Source organism: Carassius gibelio, chromosome A13 (genome assembly GCF_023724105.1).
Source record: "Carassius gibelio isolate Cgi1373 ecotype wild population from Czech Republic chromosome A13, carGib1.2-hapl.c, whole genome shotgun sequence".
In the NCBI taxonomy this organism is placed as follows: Eukaryota; Metazoa; Chordata; class Actinopteri; order Cypriniformes; family Cyprinidae; genus Carassius; species Carassius gibelio.
Window position 1 is genome coordinate 5167350 of NC_068383.1, and position 22719 is coordinate 5190068.

The 22719-nt window shown below is 36.1% G+C and overlaps 2 protein-coding genes and 1 long non-coding RNA gene across 3 annotated transcripts; 1 reads left to right on the forward strand and 2 right to left on the reverse strand.

The window, feature by feature from the left end:
- The first annotated feature begins 536 nt into the window (after positions 1-536).
- LOC128025939 (calpain-1 catalytic subunit) lies at positions 537-10898 on the forward strand. Its single transcript, XM_052612561.1, has 22 exons — positions 537-780; positions 2222-2468; positions 3884-3953; positions 4500-4618; positions 5033-5166; positions 5312-5480; positions 5645-5728; positions 5817-5902; positions 5981-6055; positions 6381-6541; positions 7350-7519; positions 7608-7619; positions 7706-7917; positions 8020-8059; positions 8174-8239; positions 8366-8423; positions 8515-8579; positions 9107-9175; positions 9503-9581; positions 9992-10105; positions 10219-10277; positions 10357-10898. Exons 2-22 carry the CDS (start codon positions 2223-2225, stop codon positions 10381-10383), a joined length of 2115 nt encoding a protein of 704 aa, XP_052468521.1. The 5' UTR covers positions 537-780; position 2222; the 3' UTR covers positions 10384-10898.
- Positions 5525-16667, reverse strand: LOC128025940 (uncharacterized). Its single transcript, XR_008186299.1, has 2 exons — positions 15949-16667; positions 5525-8047 (listed from the first exon to the last, which is right to left on the reverse strand). It is a non-coding gene; the product is annotated as an uncharacterized LOC128025940 (long non-coding RNA).
- Positions 16668-20226: 3559 nt separating this feature from the next.
- Positions 20227-21433, reverse strand: LOC128026752 (39S ribosomal protein L14, mitochondrial). The gene is made up of 3 exons (XM_052614016.1): positions 21328-21433; positions 21038-21102; positions 20227-20861 (listed from the first exon to the last, which is right to left on the reverse strand). Exons 2-3 carry the CDS (start codon positions 21094-21096, stop codon positions 20495-20497), a joined length of 426 nt encoding a protein of 141 aa, XP_052469976.1. The 5' UTR covers positions 21097-21102; positions 21328-21433; the 3' UTR covers positions 20227-20494.
- Positions 21434-22719: the final 1286 nt, after the last annotated feature.

The window sequence follows — 22719 nt, forward strand, 5'->3', positions numbered from 1 at the left end:
ACCACAATTTGATATTGATAATTTTTGCATCTGGTTTTGAAAGGCACAAAACTATTTTGATTCAGTGCACAGGAACATTCAGTCTATTTGTTGTTGTTGTTGTTTTTGGTGAACTTTATACATTTTTTCAGATGTAATATTTAAGCCTGAAACCGAGTTTTATTTTCTCTGCTGCCTTGCAAGCACTGGTATTTCCTTGTGTAAATTCAAATAAACTTTTTTAGTATTATTATGGACCATTTGGAATTTAAATGCATACAATATACAGCCTTGTTGCTGTAGACAAACAAATAAAGTTATCTTTTATTATTTGTACCGTGATTAACCCATGTGAATGTTATTTAGTGGCTATATCAGGGGTGTCGACTTTTATGGAGAATTTCTGTCATTAATTTTCTCTACTCAGTTCTCTACTCAGTCTACTCATTGTATTTTGGCGAAGATTTTAAAACGAGCTGTTTATTCATAAACTCGTACGACCGTATATTTTTTATAGATAGTGTTGTTTTTATTTCCGTTAGAAAAGTTATAACAACGGGACCCTCTCAAATCCACCATAATACGGACGGACCCGTTATTTGTAAAGCTCTTTACTGTAGGCTAAGTGCACTTGTCGGTCTCAGTGTCTATCGCTCCGCCTACATTGGACTCTGGACATACAAACACACACACACACTGAAGCTTTAATACACTAGTGCACCGCTTATCTTTCGGGATAATATAACTGTATATATCACACATCCCATAAAGAGAAGAGACTCACAGGAGCGCAGTTGCCAGGCAAGTTTTGCAGCTCTTGTATTTCTGCCCTCAGTGAATCATGTCGAGATTTATTTCGCTCTCTTCTGTCCGTGTTGCTGGACTCCGTCGGCCTGCTGTTAGTTTGTCGCATTGAACACATTATTCAGTGTCAGATATGCATGTTATGCTCATAATAAAGATTGAAAACATCTTATGTACTATCGCTCGACGATGCAGTTGAAGTTAATCATTAAATGATCCGCTGTGGTTTGCGAAGGCTGAATGTAGTTACTAGGACTTGAAATGTTTGGCATGTCATACATTTTTTAAATGAAATAATGTACAGAACAACCATAGACACTTAATAAATCGCCACTAAAAGTGTTTTTAAAATGTTACATGTTACGACTGAGGTTTAAAAACGGTTCTGTCGTGGATTTCTCTTAGTTTTAGTACGTTTATTTAAATACAATGCAGGTTGTGATTTGTGTTGAGGTGAATGGGAGGGAGGCCCCTCAGTCTGTTGAGTTTTGAGGCCAGAGGCACAATGCAGTCATTGATACAGAGAGATAAAGAGAAATATGATGCTAATGCTGTGACAGTATATACATAAAATGATTTGCCATACCAATATTTATGTGTAAAAATTAGTTATTCTTGTAAAGCAGTTTATGAGTCTAAAAAACATTGCAGCATTTAACCAGAACTTTTGCATTACATGTGTTTTGTTTGCATTTTAACCTTATTTATATGGAATAATATTTTAAAGTAATTTTGATTAATCTTACAGAGGCCACATCCTTCAGTGGAACCGAATCGTATTCAGATACTAAAGTTAGTGTTAAAATATTTTGTAGAATTGCCTTATATTAAACTAAATATCAAAACAAGTAGCATCTGTAAACAAATTATGCACAACTTTTCTCTGAACTAAACATTTTTTGGGTCTTTTTTTTCAATCACCAACTGTTGAGTTCACCACATTAAAGTATTCCACTAATGTTTTAAAACCACAAAGTACAAAAAATACTTTACAGATTTTTTTTACACACGGTATTCATTATTTTGGTCATGGTGATGATATCCCATAAACCTTCATGTTAGCCGGTACCACTGTCTCCAGGGCAGTACCCTTTTAAAAGCTACTAACATATATGCTTTAGGTACTAATATGTGCTTTTAAAGTGCTAATATGTACCTTTTAAGATACTGATGTGTACTATTTAGGGGTAAATAAGTTACAAAGATGTAATTTTTTGACTTTTTTTTTGAGTGTATGGTCTTACGAAAGTAAGTGTACATAATTTGCATTTACATGTCAATTATAGAGTTTTTACTCAGTCTTTTTTAATTTTATTATAATCCAAAACCCAATGCAATGTACTTAATGTCTTCACACAATTATCTAAGTATTTGAGTATGAAACACTTTGCTATCAGTTTTGCTATTTATACCCGCTCTCATCTCACGGCATCTCCAGCATGTTCTCATACGGAGGAATCTCGGCACAAATCAGTACTAACAGGCTAAAGGCAGATGGCGTGGGCTCTTTTGAGCAGGCTTTACACTTCCAGAACCAGGACTTTGAGGCCCTCAAACGGGAGTGTTTGGAAGGGGGCTACCTATTTGAAGACCCCTGCTTCCCCGCCGAACCCCCCTCTCTCGGCTTCAAAGAACTTGCCCCGTATTCCTCCAAAACCCGTGGTGTGGAATGGATGCGCCCCACGGTGAGGGAAAAAGATTTTCTTTTTACACTACCTCTTAGTCTCTTATGCTCAACAAGACTGCATTTATTTGATCAAAAATACAGTAATATTGTGAAATATTGTTACAATTCAAAACAACTGTTTTATGTTTTAATATAGTCTAATTTGTAATTTATTCCTGTGATGGCAAAGCTGAATTTTCAGCAGGCAGCCATTACTTCAGTCTTGAGTGTCACATGACCCACCCGATCCTTGCAGGTCATAGTCGGAATGTTTATAACCGCACTGACCCCTCCCTTCTCTCTATTGCAGCTGTTGTACCGATTATAAAGTCACATACACATGGATGTTTCTGTAGACAAACTTAGTCAGAGTACATGTTATTCATCCTCTAAGATGGTTTCATGCAGATCATGTTTCTCTGGCATCATAGGAGTGGCCATTCCAAAGCCTGTAATTGTTTTTTACATAATACATGAAAATATCTTATTTTCAGTTGCCAGTTTAATACAGTTAACTAAAACCAAAACAATTTTTTTTTAACTTTAAATAAATGTTAGTCAGCTAGCTGACAAAGCAACTTTTACTTGTACTTTTTTTTTTTTTTTTTTTTTAAGTAAAACTGAAACAAAATTTTTAAAAACCTATGTGGACATACAGTATTAATAAAATAAAACAAACAAAAATGAAAAATATACACAAAATTATGAAAACTTTACAATTACTGTGAAAATATAAAATACAAAAAAAACCATTTTTTATTATTCTATAATAGTATCCTAATGATGCTACTCTGATACCCCCCCCCCCCACACACACACACACCAAAAAAAGAGCACACACACAAACAATTTAACAGATTGTTGATTTTTTTTTTCTTTGCATGCAATTACACTAAACAAAATTATAAATGCACACTTTTGTTTTTGCCCACATTTTTCATGAGCTGAATACAAAGCTCTAAGACTTTTTTAATGTATACAAAAGGCCTTTTTCTCCTTTGGAGATGGCTTATGGTAGAGTAATAAAAATTCAATTCCCGGGCAACAGCTCTGGAGGAAATTCCTGCATTCAGCATGCCAATTGCACGCTCCCTCAAAACTTACAACATCTGTGACATTGTGCTGTGTGATAAAACTGCATATTTTAGAGTGACCTTTTATTGTGGCCAGGCTAAAGCACACCTGTGCAATAATCATGCTAATCAGCATCTTGATATGCCACATCTGTGAGGTGGATGCATTATCTCAGCAAAGGAGAAGTGCTTAATGAACACAGATTTAGACAGATTTGTGAACGATGTTTCAGAAAAATAGGCCTTTTGTGTACAAAAAAAAATCTTTGAATGCAGCTCATGAAAATGGGAAAAAGTGTTTTGTTTATTGTTTTGTTCAGTGTAATTACTTTTTACCCCTCTAATCCCTCCTTTTCTGCAGGAGCTCAGTGATGATCCTCAGTTCATTGTGGATGGAGCCTCACGCACAGACATCTGTCAAGGAGCTCTGGGTAAGTTTTCTGGTTGTACAAAAGTAATCTAGTATGCATAGTTTCAGAGTGGTTTCCCAGGCAGATATTAGCTATGTGTCATCCAAACCTATAGTTTGCTATAGTTATATACGTTACACTTCCAGGAAAAAGTCTGCACACACCTACTAGTAATATTTTCTGTTTTACAGTGATACAAAAGTCATCAACACTAGCAAATGACACTAATGGAAATTATTTAAAACAAAACAATTGAAAACTCAACCCACAGTGATAGTGTATGGTCAGCCTGAAACTGGCCGCTTATGGTTTCTGAGGCTGTGGAAAATTCCTCACATATATACACAGGAATGGGTTTCACACAGGCCTCACAGAGAAAATAAACCCCACCCCTTTCTCTTTGTCCCCCTGCTGGCCGTAGATTGGCAGTTCAACTGCTGTGTTTTATTAAAAGACAAAATATTGATAAGCATTTTTTTTTAAAGGATTTTGGTATTGCCATTTAAATTGCTCTTTGAATTAGTGGCTTTATTATGTTTCACCCTGTATCATCTTTTTCTTGACCAGGTGACTGCTGGCTCCTCGCTGCTATAGCCTCGCTGACTCTCAATGAAAGACTCCTCCACCGGGTCGTCCCTCATGGCCAGAGCTTTCAAGATGACTATGCTGGAATATTTCACTTTCAGGTTCTGAAACACAATTGCATGCTCTAGAGGTTTATGCTGAAGATAAATGGGTTTTGGATTAAATGTTTAAAATAATTTCAGAAACAAATATTAAAGTGTGTTTTTATTATTAATATATTGTGTTATTAAATTTAATAATAAATTTTTAAAAATGTATAATTGTAATTTATATTTCAAGGCCAAATGTATTGTCGATAGTCTAGCCAAATATGAAGAAAAAGTCACTTTCACTCAGTAAATCTGCATGGGGAGATCTTTTCCGCACCCAACATGTATTCCTAATGAAATGACTGTATTTAACAATAAATGTGATTGCATCTTTAATCTGGTGTCCTCTCAGACGTTTCTTCATACTGACCACTGTGCACCATGTGGATGTTCAGTTCATTACGTTTGCTTTTTTCTGTTGTGCAGTTCTGGCAGTTTGGTGAGTGGGTTGACGTTGTGATTGATGATCGGCTCCCGGTGAGAGATGGAGAGCTCATGTTTGTCCATTCAGCAGAGGGAAATGAGTTCTGGAGCGCCTTGGTTGAAAAAGCCTATGCTAAGTATGTCCTGATAGACATTATTGTAGGCCAGCAAAATATGTTCTTACTCACAAAATTGGACTGTCTCTGTCTTTATTTAAGGTTTTACTATAGGTTAAGAACAGTCTCCTCACTTGTGTGTGTGTGTATGTTTGTTTTGTACCAGGCTAAATGGCTCCTATGAAGCTCTCTCTGGAGGATCCACCACTGAGGGTTTTGAGGATTTCACTGGAGGGGTTTCCGAGATGTTCGAGCTTCGCAAAGCTCCAAGAGATCTGTACCGAATCATCAGCAAAGCCCTGGAAAGAGGCTCTCTGCTGGGTTGCTCTATCGATGTGAGAACTTCAAATAGTGTCTCTTTAGTCACTGATTGATGCACTTGTTTTTTTTTTTTTTTTACATCATTCTAGATTTAGGGTGCTTTCACACTTCGGTTTGCTCGATTGCCTGGTCCGAACCCAAGTTCGATTGATTCATATTATTTATGATTGTATACCAGATCACCAGTGCCTTTGACATGGAATCTGTGACATTTAAGAAGCTGGTCAAAGGTCATGCTTACTCGGTGACTGCTCTCAAACAGGTAACGCTCCCAGTATATGTTGCTCATAGACAGTTTATTTAGGAGTTTAATTTTAGGTGCCTTCATGTGTGCGATCTCTCTTTTACAGGTGGAATTTAGGGGTCGTACAGAGAGGCTTATCCGTATCCGTAACCCATGGGGTCAGGTTGAATGGACAGGGGCCTGGAGCGACAAGTAAGTAATGACACAGAAACAGTTATTCAGTTCAGCCCAAGTCATTGAGTAAGAAGATTGTGTATGTTTCCTCTCCAGCTCCCCTGAATGGGATGAAATCGATCCATCTGAGAAGGATGACTTGCACTTACGAATGGAGGATGGAGAGTTCTGGTGAGCTGTATCAGCAATACAAATTAAAGGAATAGTTATCCCAAAAATGAGGCAATCCAAGACATAGATGAGTTTGTTTCTACATCAGAACAGATTTGTATCAATTTAACATTACATCACATGTGGACTCTCATTCTGATGACACCCATTCACTGCAGAGGATCCATTTGTGGACAAGTGATGTAATATCACATTTCTCCAAATCTGTATTGATGAAGAAACTCATCTGTATCTATTTTTATTTTTGAGTGAATTGACGCATCAGAAGACCAAAAACGCATTGTGTACACTCACAGCATAAAAAAACCAGCTCCCTTTTCCCCAGGATGTCGTTCAGTGAGTTTTTGCGGCAGTTCTCCAGGCTGGAGATTTGTAATCTGACTCCTGATGCTCTGAGTGATGATGACCTGAGCCACTGGAACACCATCAAGTTTCACGGTGCCTGGCGGAGAGGCAGTACCGCAGGAGGCTGCCGAAACCATCCCAGTGAGAAACGCCCGTTTACATCCAGCGATTTTATCAGCTGAGGTCAAATAGTGGCTGTATTATTGGTCGTACTGGACGTCTCTACAGCTGGAAACATTGATGGGATTTACAACTAGCCATAGGTTTAGAACAATATGATCAAAATTGCGATTGCCAATGAATTGTTTTGCTTGTAAAATTACAATATTTGGATCTACACTACCATTCAAAAGTTTGGGGTCGGTAAGATTTTGTAATGCTTTGGAAAAGTCTCTTATCCTCACACAGGCTGCAATTATTTTTGATCATTAATGCAGTAAAAAAAAAAACAACCACAGCATAATATTGTGAAATATTAAAATTTAAAATAGCTGTTTTGCTTTTTTAAAATGTATTCTAAAATGTAGTTTATTCCTGTGATGTAAAGCTGAATTTTCAGCATCATTACTCCAGTCCTCAGCATCACATGATCCTTCAGGAGTCATAATATTCTGATTAGGTGCTCAAGAGCCAAATTGTTTTCATTATAAATGTTGGAAACAGATTGCTTGGTGAATAGAAGTTTCAAAAGAACAGAGTGTATTTGAAATATCATTATTTTTTAACATTATAAAAACCTTAACTGTAGCTTTTGGTGTGCTTGCTGAATAAAAGGTATTAATTTATTTTAAAAAGAAATCCTACTGACCACAAACATTTGAATAAAAGTGCATTAAGCATCATATCACGAACAAGATGAACAATTAATAATGCATGAATCAAACTCCGCCATCAGCTTCATCTGGAATTTGAACCCATAACTGGTTTGTGTTCCTCTGCTGTTTGGCAGACACGTTCTGGATCAATCCACAGTACAAGATCACACTGCTGGAGGAGGATGATGACCCAGAGGATGAAGAAGTGGCCTGCAGCTTTCTGGTGGCTTTACTGCAGAAAGACCGCAGACGGTACCGGCGCCACGGACAGGACATGCACACCATCGGCTTTGCTATCTACGAGGTGGGAAGCAAAAAAGTTAACAGATAACTTTGTGTTCCAAAGGGAAAAAAATGCCTAATTGTTTTCCTTCTTTTCCTCCTCCTTGCAGATTCCTGAAGAGGTATGAACCCATGAATTTCGTCTTGATTATTCACAGTGGAATAATTTTGTGTACTGCACAGATTTGTCATTTCCATCTTTGTGCAGTATGCAGGCTGTCAGAATGTGCACCTTAAAAAGGACTTCTTCCTGACACACTCATCGTGCGCCCGCTCTGAGACCTTCATCAACCTGCGGGAGGTCAGCACTCGTCTCCGTCTGCCTCCCGGTGAATACATCATCGTCCCCTCCACCTTTGAACCCAGCAAAGAGGCTGATTTTGTCCTACGAGTCTTCACTGAAAAGCAGTCCCAGACAGAGTGAGTGTTTGTTCTTGTTTGAGCGCTTTACTCAGTTGCTTGCAGAACTGGAAAGTTGCTTCTATAACGATTTAATCTGTTGTTGTTTTTTCTCTCTCAAAGGGAATTAGATGATGAGATTTCAGCTGACCTGGAGAATGAGGTAAGATTACATTGTTAAAAAAAAAAAAACACCTTCAGACAAACATTAGATGCCATGGCGTATTCTTTAGACTGTTGAATAAACCTGGCTGGCTCTTTTGTTTTTTCCTTGCAGGCAGAAATTACAGAAGATGACATTGATGACTCTTTCAAGTCCTTGTTTGCCCAGCTGGCTGGAGAGGTGAGTGAATATAATAGAGGTGAGTTTTTTGTTTTGAATGAGAAGCTTAGGTTTAGATAAAACTGGTTCTGAATGTTAGAATATTGCAAATAAATAATAACGTCTGAACATTTTTACTTGTTTTAGGATATGGAGATATCTGTCCGTGAACTCAAGACTATTCTGAACAGAGTAGTGTCCAGACGTGAGTAACACACTATTCTTCTTAAACCTGGGGTCAGTGCAGTCAAAAAGAATCTGTTTATCTAAACCGGAATGAACCGTTTCTTTCTCAGACAAGGATCTAAAGACAGATGGCTTCAGCATGGAGTCCTGCAGAACTATGGTCAACCTTCTGGATGTATCCTTCTCTGTTTAAATACAAGTTACTGTGTGGTCTGTTGACAACATCTGTCATTCTGATGATTACTATGGAAAATCATTTAACCTGAGTTGGTAAAAAAACAAGCCGTAATCCTCTTTACATTAATGCAAAATAGAATTTAGTAGACATTATGATATGTTCCTACTAATATCCAGCGACTACTAAATATTGTCCCACACAATAATTTTTTATCAACAATTAAATGTCTGTGTCTGTTGTTATGTCCCCACCAATGCCTAAATCAAAATACAGTGGAAGTCTATATTTTAAGAAATTCTGGATGTTTAAAATCAGAAACATAAAGTTCATATGCTATGTTTACTGGCTTTAAATGCCGATGACAGTAAAAATTTGTGCAGAAAGTTTACAAGTATATGGCAACCGTATAAGAAACATTTATTCTGGTGTATTGGCTTGCTAAATAATTTTCTGTGGTAAGTAACATCATGCCAGTTGTGATCAGACAAGCTGCATCTGTTTTTATTCTTGACTCTGTTCATCAGAAAGATGGCAGTGCACGGTTGGGTTTAGTAGAGTTTCAGATTCTCTGGAACAAAGTAAGGAAGTTGCTGGTGAGTGCCTTTTTTATTTACTTATTTATTGCAAATTTCACACACTCTGAAATGTACGGACATGACATGACATGCAAAAAAAAAAAATAAAGCATGTACACGATTTACTAATTTGTTCTCTCTGTGTACTAAAATGTGCACATGATTACTATTTAATTCCATCTGTTTGTTAAATCATGCACACAATTTACTAATTAATTCTCTTGATTTATAAATTAGCGTACTATCTTTTTCCCTTCATGCCACGTGCAGGGCTCGGTAGAAATGTTTATAGTTTCTTTAGTATAGTGTTCAAAAGAAATATTTCATGCTTTGTTTTCCACTCAGGGGATCTTCAGAGAATTTGATATTGATAAGTCGGGTACTATGAGCTCTTATGAGATGCGTCTGGCTGTAGAATCAGCAGGTAAAGAGGCACTCATTTCATTAATTGGCACACGCTCACAAAAAGGGTGCAAAAAACATGAATGGAGGGTGAATTTAGTGTCCATGAATATTTGTTGTGAGTCTTGATTTTTTTTAATAAAGAAATATTCAATTCAACAATGATGCATTAAATTGAACTAAGACATTTATAATGCCACAAAAGATTTAGTTTCTAAATAAATGCTGTTCTTTAGAATTTCCAATTTGTCAAAAAATCCTGAAAAAATAGTAATGGCTGCTGAAAATTCAAATTCACAGGAATACACATAACATAAAACAAATATTTATATTACAACCCCAAAATTTTCAATGTAGATAAACATAAATTAATAACATAAAATCACTTAAGAGGTTTTCTCTAAAAAACCATCCTGTTAACTTTCTTTACAGGCTTTAAGCTCAATAACAGACTCAACCAGATCCTTGTAGCCAGATACGCTGAGAACGAGGTCATCGATTTCGATAACTTTGTCTGCTGCCTGATCAAACTGGAGGCCATGTTCAGTATGTTGTTGTTGTTTTTTTGTATCACATGGTGCCCCCTAATATATTTATATTTTTTAATATTAAACACTTTATCCCAGTGTGTTTTTCATAGTCTTGCACTTCCTTTGTAGGATCTTTTCAGCAGTTGGACAAGGATGAAACAGGAACGGCTGAAATGAACCTATCTGAGGTGCTCTGCTATTGATATCAAATGTCAAAAATAACCATTTACAGAACACTAATCACTCATTCTCCTTTTTGTTGTGCAGTGGCTCTTCATGACTATGTGTGGCTGAGGTACAACACTTTGTGAACATCCAATTCAAGAACCTGCTGAAAAGCGAAAAGGAGTGCTGAACTCCTCATGCAACAATCCTATTTCCACTTTAACCTCATTAGAATAAAGTACTACTATTTTTTAAGGATTTATTTTTCAATCTTAATAATATATATTGCAGTTACACTACAAAGAAACAACCTCTAATGAGAAACGCTGCCTGAAGAGGACCTCCACTCACTACTTCTGTAATGAATGATGGAATGGCTGAGGAACATTATGTGCATGGGATAAATATATGAGATAACGTGAGCTTGCTTTTTGTCCTAACAGAAGACCAGCCTTAATTTACAAAAGGCTGTCTATGAATAGTGCCATAGTGGGAGAAAAATAAACCACAGCACTGCATGTTCTCCTATAAGGTGAACTAATGCATCCTATTAAAAAAGTTTTAGGTACACAATGTGTAATTGTGTAGATATTGTCACTGATTTGCCATGATCAGAGTTTCAAAATAAACTCTGTTATACTAAACTTACATAACAAACTGTTTTACTTCATGTGTTCTGAAAACAAATCCAAAAACCTGAAACGTTCTTACAAGTGAGTCATGGAGCATTTAATGGTTAATTTTGTTAAACTGAATTCTTAAGAATGATAGCATGTTTACGCCATGTGATAAAAATAAATAAATAAAGGGAATTTCAGCTTTTCTCTCACAGTTCTGACTTTCCCCCCACAAAATTCAGAAAAAAGTCAGAATTGCTTGATATAAACATTCTTGCAATACCAAGTTTACATCTTTCAATTATGTTTTTTGTTTCTGCACCCCACCAACCAGTAATGCCACACTCCTAGACAAACTGAACATCTTTTATTCTCACTTCGATCATTGAAACATAGAATCTCCCAGCTAACGACCTGCTGCTCACACTCTCCACCAGTGACGTGTGCTCCACCCTGAGCAGGGTGTACACATAAAAATCGGCTGGCCCTGATGGCATTTCTGACCGAGTGCTCAGGGCCTGTGCAGAACAGCAGGCTGATGTATTTACTAACATCTTCAACCTCTCCCTGGCCCCAGCCATTGTCCCTACCTGCCGCTCTTTCCGTCACGCTAATCATACCAAAATGTTTCAAAGGGCTGGTACTCTCCTATCTGAAAACATGCCTGCCCCCCAAACTGGACCCATTTCAGTTCATCTACAAACCCAACAGTTCAATTGAGGATGCCATTGCCTCAGCTCTCCACACTGTCCTAAATCACCTGGATAAAAGTAATACTTAGTCTGAATAGTATTAATCGATTTCAACTCTGCTTTTAATACTGTGATTCCAACTAAGATGAACTCAAAGCTAACTGACGTTAGCATCAGCCCCTCTCTCTACAGCTGGACCTTGGACTTTCTCACTAACAAACCACAGCCTGTTAGGATCTCCTCTATCCTCACATTGAATGCTGGTGTACCACAGGGCTGTGTTCTGAGCTCAGTTCTCTATTGCCTTTTAACCCATGACTGCATACATTACATGGCTCTAACTCCATAAACAAGTTTGCAGATGACACCACGGTGTTAGGCATGATCAACAGCAACAATGAAACTGCCTTCAGGGAGGAGGTTCAGCACCTGTCAGTGTGGTGTGACGACAATAATCCCGCACTCAACACCTAGAAAACCAAGGAACTGATTGTGGACCCCAAGCGGACTAGGAAAGACCACACACACATATGTACCTACATTGATAGTGCCCAAGTAGAGCATGAGTCTAATTTCAAATTCTTAGGTGTCCATATCTCTGAGGATCTTTGACCTCAACACCTCCACTCTGATCAAAAAGTTACAATTGCACCTTTTCTTCCTTATGAAGCTAAAGAAAGCTCACCTGTCCCCCCACATCCTGCTAAACTTTTATCAATGCACAGTTGAAAGCACCACAAGGCCAGCCCACCACCCACCACGCACGCAGTCATCACCTCATTCAGACTATAAGTCGCACCTTAGTATAAGTCGCATCAGTCCAAAAATATGTCATGATGAGGGAAAAAAACATAAATCACACTGGATTGTAAGTCGTATTATTTAGAACCAAGAGAAAACATTACAGTCTACAGCCCTCTCGCCGCTGTAGACGGTAATGTTTTCTCTTGGTTCATTTCTCTCGGTTCATGGTAAATTAATTTTTATAAATAAGTCACACCTGACTATAAGTCACAGGACCAGCCAAACTATGAAAAAAAGTGTGACTTATTGTCCGGAAAATACAGTAAGTATGGAATTTGAGAGGAGAAAGGGTTACTTGCTAGGGATATTGTTAGGAAGTGATCTTCAAGTTCATTTTTAATGATTACAGTAGTTAAAACAGCTAAACTTCAAAATTTTAGCTGTAAAATGCCACATGCAGTAGCTAATATCAAGAAATATTTTGTGCTTTTACTTTTAAAATGCCTATCCATATACACCTATGACTCGCTAACAACAAAATGATTCGCGAACCCGCTTTGAACTCCGGAAATGACTCAAATGATTCGCAAACCAGCTACGAACTATCGAACTGATTCAAATGATTCGCGATCACCAAACTGACTCAAATGATCTCCAAACCGCTTTGAACTCCCGAACTGACTCAAATGATTCGCGATCCCACTCCGAACTACCGAACTGATTCAAATGGTTTGCGATCTGCGAACTTATTCAATTGATTCGCGAACCCGCGCCAAACTCCCGAAATGACTCAAATGATTAGCGAACCCGCATGTGTTTTCATAATTTCATAAAACACAATTGTCTATGTACTACACACAAATGTAACAGTAGCCTAATTAACATTATGGCAAAGGTATTTCCAAATGTTTTCTTTTGAGACGTGTGTGTTATATTTTGAATGTGGTGCTTCATTTTGCAAGCGATGTGAGGCATTTTGCATTTTGTGTGTGCAATTCTTGGATTTGTGTGAAAAAAAAAAATTATATATACACACACACACACACATACATATATATTGATCCCTGATTCTGGATCTTGTATTTTTTCAATTGTACACTCTTAGAAAAAAGGATTCATTGGGGTTCTATATAGAACCACAGAGTTCTTTACTCGAAAAGGTTCTAAAATGACAAGAAAGAAGCCAGATTTTTGGGAGAAATTTTCCCGAACTTATTCAAATTATTTGCGATCCCCAAACTTATTCAAATGATTTGCGATCCCGCTCCAAACTCCCGAAATGACTCAAATGATTCGCATATTTGCCAGTGTTTAAATGTCTGTACAAAAAAAGAACTCTACTGTAATATTAAATTATATGTTTTAATTACTTTTCTCACTCGTTGTAAACAACAGCGTTTAGTTTCGTCCTACTTCAGTTTATTTCCAGGTTTAAATTATGTCTGATTCTCTTTTAAGAAATCTTTGACCAGACTGATTTAAACAGATTTAAAATACAGCTACAATTTGTAATAATACATGTGAAGTGATTCAGGGATGTTACAGTTTTTATCAAATGCTTACACATTAAATCTTTACAGATTAATGCTTCTGAAAGCTGTCACTCAAACAGAATTACACACCAAATCTGCAAAACCATGCACTTATTTATCAGCCTTCGACTCAGTTTTCATAATTTCATAAAACATTTTTTGTTTTGCAGCAATTGTCTATGCAATGCACACAAATGTAGTAGTAATTAATATTATGGCAAAGGTATTTTCAAATGTTTTCTTTTGAGACGTGTTTGTTATATTTTGAATGTGGTGCTTCATTTTGCAAGTGATGTGAGGAATTTTGCATTTTGTGTGTGCAATTCTTGGATTTGTGTGAAAAGTAAAAAAAAAAAAAAATAATAAAAAAAAAAAAAGAGAGGCAAAGTTTTAATAAAAATGTCAATAAAATTGCATTTAAAATCTGAATTAAGTGATGTTCATGCATTGTTTATAGCTATATATATATATATATATATATATATATATATATATATATATATATATATATAGTAAACTATTAGAAAAAAGGGTTCATTGGGGTTCTATATAGAACCAAAGGGTTCTTTACTCAGAAAGGATCTATAATGACAAGAAAGAAGCCAGATTTTTGGAGAAAAACTGAAATGGCACTCTTCGTGTGATATTGATTAACTACATAAAATGATATAAATATATACATTTCCTAACCCCCATATCTTGAATTTTGTGATCATTCACATGCATTCATAAATGCATTTGAATACATCGAATAATGCATTGAAAGAACGCACTCAAAATGCACACTCGCACTAGTATGACTTCATCATGTAACTTTCAGTGGTGGACAGTAACGGAGTAGCTTTACTTCGTTACTGTACTTAAGTACATTTTTCAAGTATCTGTACTTTACTGGAGTAGTTTTATTTTGAGTAACTTTTACTTTACTACATTCCAAAGCATAAGATCGTACTTTTAACTTCACTACATTTCATAAAACATATCGTTACTCCCTATATCACGTGCTCCGACATGCAGAAGCGGTGTCTGATTCATCATGAACGAACTGAGTCTTTTCAAAATAAACTTTAATCGGATCGCGAATCGCACCAAACGATTCGTTTACGAATTAGAATGATCCGATTGCAGCTGTTCTGGAGTCGACCACTCACTGATTCAAATGAACCGTTAAGTGCGAGTCTACAGAAGTAAGAACCGGCAGATCTTGTGAGCGTGCTTGCGTCTGATGATCATATTTAGGTCAAAATTGTCAGTTGTTTGGGAACTAAATCCGCTGTAAAGAGTGATCTTTTTAAGCCCATGTTACAGGTACCGGCTGGCACCACATAAACAGCTTATATGCTCTCTCTGAAAACAGGAGAAATAAATGAGACCAGGCAAACTCTGCGTCCGTTTTTCGTCTCGCTCAGCAGAAAGAGGAGAGAGGATTTATTAGACATTCACATTTTAAATCCTCCTCTGTTACAAACACACAATGTTCACTATCAAATAAACACGACTTCAAAATGAAATACAATTTGTCTTTTTTTTCATCTTTCAGCAAATACTGAGTTTTAAGTTTGGGGTGATTAAATAAATCAAACTGACAATAACCACGGTTACCCTTTAAGTTGTATCTTTTTAACTCAAAATAAAACACAGATTATGTCATCACTTACATATAAAACATAGTTTGTTACCATTTACATATGGTTCCTAAATGCATTTTCCTCTTCCAGCAAAAGTAATTTTTTTACTCTTCCCAAAATGCATGAGCTGACAGACTTTTAACTTATTTTTAACCACTTTTAAAATATAAATCACATTTGTTTTAACATCAGCTTTTAACCCTGACAAACTCAGTTTTTAACATTAACCTTTCACATTTTACACAATATCATACATTTTAAAACTGTACAAAAATGTTCAAGGAGCTAAAAAATAAAACTCGTCAGACGTGACTTTGGTATTAACAGGTGACATTAACAGGCGCGAAAATGTGGCTACTGCCATATATACAATTATGTCCACATACTCATTACATAGCCTTATTAGCGAACATTAAAACATTCAGTGACATGTCAACATATTACACTTCAGGTAATTAGATTAATTTAATTTTCCACCAACCTGAAAACAGGAGAAATAAATGAGACCAGGCAAACTCTGCGTCCGTTTTTCGCATAGACAGTAAAAGAAATGGACACAGCGACCCCATTGGAACTCAATTGAGACAAATGAAGCCCAGTTTTAGCGTTTTTTAGCACTTCCGTTTCTGACGCGCAGACTCAAACGAAGCTTGACGACGTCAGCAACCTGTCTTGCAGATGTAAATCTTCTAGTAGCTGTGCGTGCAAACTGCCATCGTTAATCTTGCAGAGACGGCGAGCTTGAGCGGGGAGTTCTTTGTCGTGAGTGAGCAAGAGTAAGTATTCTGATTAATTATTTTGTATAGTGTTTTAAAATATAACGCCAGTACGCCATATTAAGTTAATTGCCTGCGAGCTTCTCCTCCTGTCTGTACGGTAATGCGACAGAGCGCCGAGTGGTTATGACACAATCGTTAGCCTATTTTTTACAAAAACTGTTTATACGGGGCCATAATGTAACATAGAAGGTAATGGAGCCCTTTATACATTGTCGTGTATCTTTAGAAATAAATAATGGACAAACAGAGTCTTTAAACGCCTCAGATGTAAAGTTATTCGCTGTCAAAGTGACGCCAAAATGAATGGGAGTCAATGGGAATGCTAACGCAAGTGAAGTTCTGCTAAAAGATGGCAGCCCCCACCCGACTTCAACTTCCGGTCGAGTTCCTTGCCCCTTGGTTTTTCGTCTCGCACAGCAGAAAGAGGAAAATCGCAAAGCGGACAAAACTGACGTAAAGCCCCGTGGAGCACAATAAATGCCACACTACCCCCTGCTGGCGAACTCCACAATTACTCCTCGCCTCTATATAACATGTCTTAGTCAAAGGATGGTGGAACCAGGTAAATTACCTCTGAACAAATATTCGAAAACATTCATTTTAAAATTTCAGAAACTACCACAAATGTGATAACACTTTTAGTGGGCATCACACCCACTGAAATGCTCCAGTGCAAACGCAGACACATCAATCAGCGTCTCTGTGTTTTAGGTTAAAAAAATAAATTAAATAACCTTAAACTAACACAGATTAAATAAAATAACACATGCATGTCCAAATTCCCCGCTACCGCAATATTAACAGTTTTATTAAAATGCTACCATGACATCTGTTTTTATATTGTGTATTAACAGTAACCGTTATACATATGTATATTGTTTGGATTAACTAGACGAGTAACGTTAGACACACATAATTGTTTATTCATAACAGTACTGAAAATAAGTAAATATTGTAGCTGATGCTAAATGTCTAGCTAACAAGTTTGCTGGTGCTAACTTGAGGTAATTTTTATAAATAGGCTAATGTCCAAATATTTTTATTCAACCACCTATATATATATATATGAATATAGATTACATATAGGGACAAAAGAAAGGATGTGATGTTCAGAATATGGTAACTAGTAATTATCAAAGAGGGGAAGAGATGCACCCCGTTTGGCCAGGGGTGATTTTACACCACAGACAAGGTTTGAGAAAGAAAAAATCATTATGAAAATATAATTATATTTTCCTTAAAATGTTCTTCCTAACTTCAGGCCTTATTATCATGTCATATATAACTGTGATGTTCTGTAAAACCACAAACTTTAAAACACTTTCACAGATCACAGATTCCAAAATAATATTTGGTAGCACAACTATTAATAGTTCTAATAATAAATCATCATATTTTCATGATTTCTAAAGATCATGTGACACTGAAGACTGGAGGAATGATGCTGAAAATTCAGCTGCACATCACAGAAATAGATTATATTTTAAAGGATATTAAAATAGAAACCATTATTTTATATATTTTATTTTGATAATTTAGAATTATTACTGAAATACAACCTTTTTTTGTTTCAAACAGTTCAATGAACAATAATGAAGTACCTGGAGCTGACAATGAAGTAAATGTATAATAATTAGCAAAGATGATTAATTTAGCGCTGTAAACGCGCGTGTGAGGGGCGGAGACGCGCCGCGGAGCGTCAGACGCGCGTGAGGACCAAACACAGCAGAACGGTAGAAAATTTCACTCCTCTTATAATTTCTCTTTTACTATAGCGATTTATTTTTAGACACGTGATCTGAGTCTTTCATAGATTTGAAGTTTTCAGATCGGCAATTCGGAGCCTGTTCGCGACTCTATTGATTCAGATCGTCACTTCGGAGCCTGTTCGCGACTCGGTTGATTCAGATCGTCACTTCGGAGCCTGTTCGCGACTCGGTTGATTCAGATCGGCACTTCGGAGCCTGTTCGCGACTCGGTTGATTCAGATCGGCACTTCGGAGCCTGTTCGCGACTCGGTTGATTCAGATCGGCACTTCGGAGCCTGTTCGCGACTCGGTTGATTCAGAACGGCACTTCGGAGCCTGTTCGCGACTCGGTTGATTCAGATCGGCACTTCGGAGCCTGTTCGCGACTCGGTTGATTCAGATCGGCACTTCGGAGCCTGTTCGCGACTCGGTTGATTCAGAACGGCACTTCGGAACCTGTTCGCGACTCGGTTGATTCAGATCGGCACTTCGGAACCTGTTCGCGACTCGGTTGATTCAGATCGGGACATCGGAGCGTGTTTGAGATTTTTTTAAATTCAGATCTGGACATCGAAGCAGGAAGTGTTTGTCAAACAGTTAATTGGTGATAAATGAATATTTGGACTTGAGGCTTTTTTTTACTTGTCGATTCAGCATGTACATGGACCCACACACAAAGGTGGACACACTCTAGACTTAATCATCAGTAGAGCTCTAAACTTTTCATCCATTGTTATTAAGGACGTTATTCATAACCGTACCGAAAATAAGTAAATATTGTTAGCTGATGCTAACTGTCTAGCTAACAAACTTGCTGGTGCTAACTTGAGGTAATGTCCAAATATTTTTATTCAACCACCTATATATATATATATATATATATATATATATATATATATATATATATATATATATATATATATATAGCCATATATATATATATATATATATATATATATATATATATATATATATATATATATATATATATATATATGGCCACGACCTTAATTATGCAGAACTTTAAGTCTTAATATAATTTAAACGGATGAGCTTTAAAAAAAATTCACCCCCCTCACAGTTGTCATGAAGGGCAAAATTTGCAATATAGACCAAAATCATTTTTTGAACCAGGCTGTAAACATGTTTTTTTCTGCTGTAAAGTTGGGCATTTTAACATGGGGAGTCACCTCAAGCGGCCAGTCGATGAATTGCAGTTTTAGTCACTTCCTTATTGGCCTCACGAGAGAGAGCGGGAGGTTGCAGCTCATTTGAACTCATGAACTGACACAAATGATTCGCGATCCCGCTACGAACTCCCGAACTGATTCAAATGAGTTCCATTCATCCATTCTCCCATCTGGGAGACATTATAGGAGTCTTCACTGTCACACCAGCAGACTCAGGAAGAGTTTCTTCCCCTTTGCTGTCAGCAACATAATAGTGCATCATCTGTTATTAATGTTGCACATTCCTTTGTACATTCTACCTCATGATGACTATTGCATTGATATAGTCACTGACACTGTTTATATATTATCAAATATATAATTCTGAGTAATGCACCTTCTGTTTGTAATTCTCATTTAAGGCCTTCTGTACTGTATTCACATTGCACTAGATTAACGTAGATTTAGATTGCAGCTTGTACTGTATTTCATAGATAATTGCATTGAGCTGGTCTCTGCACCTGTCCCTCACAAATGTATATTGTACACACACACACATATATATTTATTCATTTGTCAGACTTTTTCCAAAGTGACATAAAATTGAGAAAAAAAAAAAAAAAAATATATATATATATATATATATATATATATATATATATATATATATATATTAAGATGGCAATGGACACAATAAGTGCCTTTTATACAAAGTTTAACAGTAACTTCTCATATTTACACTTATTTATATGCACTGGCTATCTGCACTTCTGGTTAGATGCTTAAGTGCATGTCATTGGCCCTGTATTTGTACTTTGCATAATGATAAAAAAAAGTTGAAACTATTCTAGTAAAACAATTAATAAATAAATGTAATTGTGACTTTATCTAACCATTTTAATTTTTTCTTTTCTCAGAATTTTATATTTCAATAAGTTAATATTTAAAAATTCTGAGAAGCGGCCTGAACTGTGAAATATAAACTCAAAATTTTAAGTGGAAAAAAAGTCTGAATTGAGAAATAAAAAACTTCCATACATAAATGTTTGAGAATACTATAAAGTTATTTTTACTATTTATTGCACACTGTAACCCAGTTGATAATATAACTTCCTCTACAAAATTATAATTATACAATTATTATACAGTTTCATCCATATATTTTATTACATATTATTACACATGTAACCATGAAAGGTAATTTCCTGAATGGCATGAAAACATTTGTTATATATATATATATATATATATATATATATATATTTACAACGATAGTTAAATACTGGAGATATATTTTAGGATTTGTCCTCCCGGAATACAGAATCTCTGTTTTAAACAAATCGCTGAGCGATGGCTAACAGTTTGGAATATTCTCCTTCCATTTTGCGCAGATGTGTTGGTATAGGAGCTTTTATTCTTGTTCCTGTGGGGTTTCCGTTCTCTTCAATCAAAACCACGTTATTTGAGTCGAAGCGTGGGGTCATTCGAGCTCCAGGCATCTTGTGACCCACTATGAGAGCTTTTTTCTTCTGTCCTTTAATGGCCAGTAAGACTCTGTCTCCCACTTTACCGATTCCATTCTTGGTGTATACGTGAATGACTTTTGGTGGACGGTGGTGATGGGCATTTCCAAGAGCACTGTTGTCGACCACCCTCACGCGTGTTAACTTCTGAATAGCTGCCACAGCTGATGACACACTGCAGTGAGATGATAATATATGAGATTTGTGGAGAACATGTGAGATCATTACAAGGGATAAATGACGACAAGGCAACCCTTTTAAACAAAAACAGATTTAAATGAATGATTTTAGATTTGTTTTCTTAATCATTAATGTATCATGTGCTTATATAAAGGTATGGATCCTGTTCACCTGAAAGCCCTCTGCTCTATCAATTTGGGCAAAATCACTCTGGACAACGACAGAGCCATCCTGACCTGACATTAAAAACAAGACAAAATTAAAAGTAATGATATATATATATATATGAATTAACGTTTTCTCTAATAATAAAGAGTATACAATGGACACTTCTCGTGTTATTTCACTCCTTCGAGATATCGGTGAAAGCAAGCAATAGAAGCAGGTAATCTCTTTACATTGGTCAAAATGTTCCTGAAAAGTGATATGAAATAGTGTAAATAAATAACGTTATTAAATACCTGCTCAGATCATTCAAACCACACCAATGTCATGCACACATCTGCGTCCTAAAAAAGCGTCGTTTGCTCTTTTTCTTGTATTGATTCAATGGCAGTGAACTGAGCTCATTCGCGCCACCTGCAGTGCTGGAGGATACATAGATACACCGCTCAGAACTTGATTTTATTTATTATATATTTTTTTATTTATACATAGATACATACATAATTATTTACATTTTACCACTAAATACATTTTTTATTATTTACACAATTATTATTTACACACACCCCAAAAAATAGGAATACATTTAAATACAATTTTTTATTTGTTTTATCAAGTCATGCGTTTCTTTATTTATTTCTGTTTTGTTTATTTATTTGCTTTCTGCAGGCTTGGGTCTCCATCCATAAGATCAGTGTATATAACAGATGTGAACCTTGATATCACTGGAGCAAGCTTGCTGAAAACATATATAGATGCATATAGAGCAACGAGACATTTAAAAAAAATGCTTTTAATTAAATTATCATTTAAAAAATAATTTGTCGAAGTATAAAAAACTAAAAGATCAGGCTTGCAAGTGACAAGTGAAAGTAAATGCTATGTGTAAGCAAAAGTTCTATATGTCCAGAAATTAAAATCAGTTCATGATCTATATGCATAATCTATTATACCATAAATATAGCAATTTACATTAAATCATTAGCATTTGTCTTTAAAAGGTTAAAACACTATGTAAAAATGTACTTTACGGAAAATATAACTTCAACTGAAAGTAGAATTGCTTATTTATAATTTTAATAATTCACATAAACAATGTAGGCCTATCATATTATTCATTCATTTATTCATTCGTTCACATTCTCATGTCTGTTTCTGGCAATATTTTGTAATCAACAGCTAGAGGTCATTATTGGACTATAAATGTACCACAGAACACTGAATTCTGTGGTGGGTTAAAAAAAATACATAAATTATCATTATTACATTTTATCCTTGAAAATGTGTTCTCTCAAAATAAATTGAGATATTAAAAGTACCTCAACGAGGATTACACATGCACAATGTGTCACTGATAACCAGTGTGGAGTTCATAAAATGCGATATGTCTAGTGTAAACTGGTTAGGGATATGGTTGGTTTGGGGTAAAGATTAGGACTGGTTAGATGAAAAAATAGAGTTAGTTCAGGGTAGGCCTAATGGTTACTGTTGGTAATAAGGTAAATTGGTAAGATGTAGGGTGGGGACTTTTTATTATTATCGAATAACTAGTAATTAGCTAGGAGTAATTAACAATATTACACATAGACATATGCAGTCTGAATAGCTTTCTAAATGTTTTAATAGCTTTCTATTTAGGTGGTCTAGGAGTTAGCAGGAGGTCTAGGCGTGTTTTAAGGCCACGCCTC

What these genes read in the sequence shown, in the direction of transcription:
- LOC128025939 (XM_052612561.1), top strand. Translation starts at nt 2,223, where the DNA reads ATGTTCTCATACGGAGGAATCTCGGCACAAATCAGTACTAACAGGCTA. An exon ending in CTGGAATATTTCACTTTCAG is followed by an intron (nt 4,619 to 5,032) that starts GTTCTGAAACAC and finishes TCTGTTGTGCAG; the next exon opens with TTCTGGCAGTTTGGTGAGTG. An exon ending in CGGTGACTGCTCTCAAACAG is followed by an intron (nt 5,729 to 5,816) that starts GTAACGCTCCCA and finishes TCTCTTTTACAG; the next exon opens with GTGGAATTTAGGGGTCGTAC.
- LOC128026752 (XM_052614016.1), bottom strand. Translation starts at nt 21,096, where the DNA reads ATGGCTCTGTCGTTGTCCAGAGTGATTTTGCCCAAATTGATAGAGCAG. An exon ending in ATAGAGCAGAGGGCTTTCAG is followed by an intron (nt 20,862 to 21,037) that starts GTGAACAGGATC and finishes ATCTCACTGCAG; the next exon opens with TGTGTCATCAGCTGTGGCAG.